Source organism: Entamoeba nuttalli (genome assembly GCF_000257125.1).
Source record: "Entamoeba nuttalli P19 unplaced genomic scaffold asmbl_9991, whole genome shotgun sequence".
NCBI classification, from domain to species: Eukaryota; Evosea; order Mastigamoebida; family Endamoebidae; genus Entamoeba; species Entamoeba nuttalli.
The window spans coordinates 1-2382 of NW_008579941.1; the positions used below are offsets into that span (position 1 = coordinate 1).

Consider the following 2382-nt stretch of genomic DNA (forward strand, 5'->3'; position numbering starts at 1 on the left):
ATACCAAAAAGTGAAATTCTATAATGAAAAGATTTGACACCTATGGTAAAGTACCTGAAGATTTGAGAACCCGTCATTGTTTTGGAGGATTCTTAACTATTATTTGTGTGGTTATAATTATAGTATTATCAATTGCAGAATTTGCTTTTTATCTTCAAAGAGAAGTAGTTCCTCAATTACTTGTTGATAGAGAACGTTCATCTAAAATACCTGTCCATTTTGATATAACTTTTCCTTATTCGTCTTGTCCAATTACATCAGTTGACATTCTTACAAAATCAGGAGAGTCAATGATTGATATTGAACAAAATGTTACAAAAATACGTATTCATCATGACGGATCATTGGTAACTGAAAACGAAATGAAAGCAATTCAAAGTAAATTATCAACTGAAACCCATGACCCAAAAGAATGTCGTTCATGTTATGGAGCTGAAACACCAGAGAAAAAATGCTGTTTTACTTGTGATGACGTTAAAGAGGCATACAAAAAGAAAGGATGGCGTTTAGATTTGAATATAGTTTCACAATGCCAAAACCATGAAAAAATACAGATGGCAAAGTTGACAAAAGACGAAGGTTGTAGATTAATTGGGGATTTCTTGCTAAATAAGATTGGAGGGAATTTCCATATTGCACCTGGAAGTTCTGAACAATTATGGGGTAGACACTCTCATAACCTTGAATGGACTGGAAAAACACAAATCGATCTTTCTCATAAATGGAATGAACTTTCATTTGGTGAAAATAGTAAGAAATTTACAACTGAAAAGAAAGATACTCAAATGAATAGTATGTTCCAATATTATTTAACTATTATTCCTATTAAAAATAACTTCATCAATGGAACATCTACTTTTTATGATTATTCAATTCAAGAAAATACTAGAAGTGGAAAAGGAGAAGGACAACCTGGAGTCTTTGTTTATTATGATGTTTCACCAATGGTATTAGAGGTAACAGAATCAAATCATGGATTTCTTCATTTCTTAATTGGTATTTGTTCTATTGTAGGTGGAATATTTACAACATTCCAATTATTTGATGCAATAGTATTTGAGTCTATCCATACATTGAAGAAGAAAGTTGAGTTAGGAAAAGATGTTTAGAACAACAATTAATTGAGTTATTAAGAAGAAAATTTATAGTTAATTAATAAGAAATAATGTAAAAATAACAGTGAGAAGAATTATAAAAAAATGAAAACCAATTTACTAACAAAAGAAGAAGCCACAAATTAAAATTAGGATATTTTGATTAGTACTCATAATCTTCAATACCGCTATTTTGGTTTAATAAAACCTTAATAATCTTCTTAGTACATTGTCTATAAAGGGCTCTGTACTCTGCTTTTGCTTGATGTCTTAATTTAGAGAAAACATGTTTTCCTTTTCTTCTCATTTGTTTAAGAAGTGCTCTAGCAGTTTTAAGAATAGCAATTTCTTTTCTTTCAGCTTTATGATATTCATGAGCAATTTTTTTTTCAGCACCTTTTGAAATACGTTTAACTTTTCTTAAATTATGGGTGTTAATTTGCAATGTATTTTGTGTTGATTTAAGTCCGTTGGAAATATTGTCACCAATAGCATGAATACCAAGTTTAGCTGCATTATTATTAGCATCACCAACTTGTTTAGCATAAGCTAATTGTTTAAGAGTTCTATCAAGAACAGCATAGAAATTAGTAACTAACTTTTGAATACCACTACGAATAGTTTGTTCTTTTTGTCTAATGGTATTAACCATTCCATCAATAATTGGTTTAATTTGTTGTTTAAGATCATCATCAGCCATATTATAATATTCCATTAAATGTCCAAGTTTTCTTGTTCCATATTTAGCTAATCTATTTGCTAATCCTTCACCTTTTGTCTTTATGACATTTCTTGCTTTGTTAATAACAGCAATAGTCTTATCAAGCTTAGCATTGATTTTTAAATGGTATTTATGAACTTTATGAAGAGTTCTTTCTTCTTTTCTTAAAATTGAAGCGTCTACTCTACCAAGTTTTTTTACAGAAGCCATATGGGTATGTCTTGATTGAACTACTGGTTGAGCTGGTTCTTGAACGGTTTCTTGGGTAGTAAACTGAGCATTGATCATAAAAACAAATAAACAAAGTAATAAAAGACTTCTCATTTTCTTTTAGAAATTATGAAATTTTACAAGTTCTCATTTAGTTATTTTTATATTTTTCTTCTTATTATTTTTAATTATTTATTTTACTATAAATATAGTTTTTCTTATTAAACCATTTTTTATAGAGAAAAACTTATTACTTGATTTTTAGGAATATTTTATTGTAAACTGAAAATTTCATGAAGTTTTTTTCTGAGATTCAGAGTATTACTTTTTTTTGTTTTAAGAAAATGTTTTTTATTT

General features: G+C 28.3%; 2 protein-coding genes across 2 annotated transcripts; one reads left to right on the forward strand and one right to left on the reverse strand.

The window, feature by feature from the left end:
• Positions 1 to 23: 23 nt before the first annotated feature.
• ENU1_208770 (hypothetical protein) lies at positions 24 to 1109 on the forward strand (the record flags this gene model as incomplete). Its single annotated transcript, XM_008862325.1, has 1 exon — positions 24 to 1109. One exon carries the CDS (start codon positions 24 to 26, stop codon positions 1107 to 1109), a length of 1086 nt encoding a protein of 361 aa, XP_008860547.1.
• A 148-nt stretch (positions 1110 to 1257) lies between these two features.
• ENU1_208780 (hypothetical protein) lies at positions 1258 to 2139 on the reverse strand (the record flags this gene model as incomplete). Its single annotated transcript, XM_008862326.1, has 1 exon — positions 1258 to 2139. One exon carries the CDS (start codon positions 2137 to 2139, stop codon positions 1258 to 1260), a length of 882 nt encoding a protein of 293 aa, XP_008860548.1.
• Between the last annotated feature and the right edge of the window lie 243 nt (positions 2140 to 2382).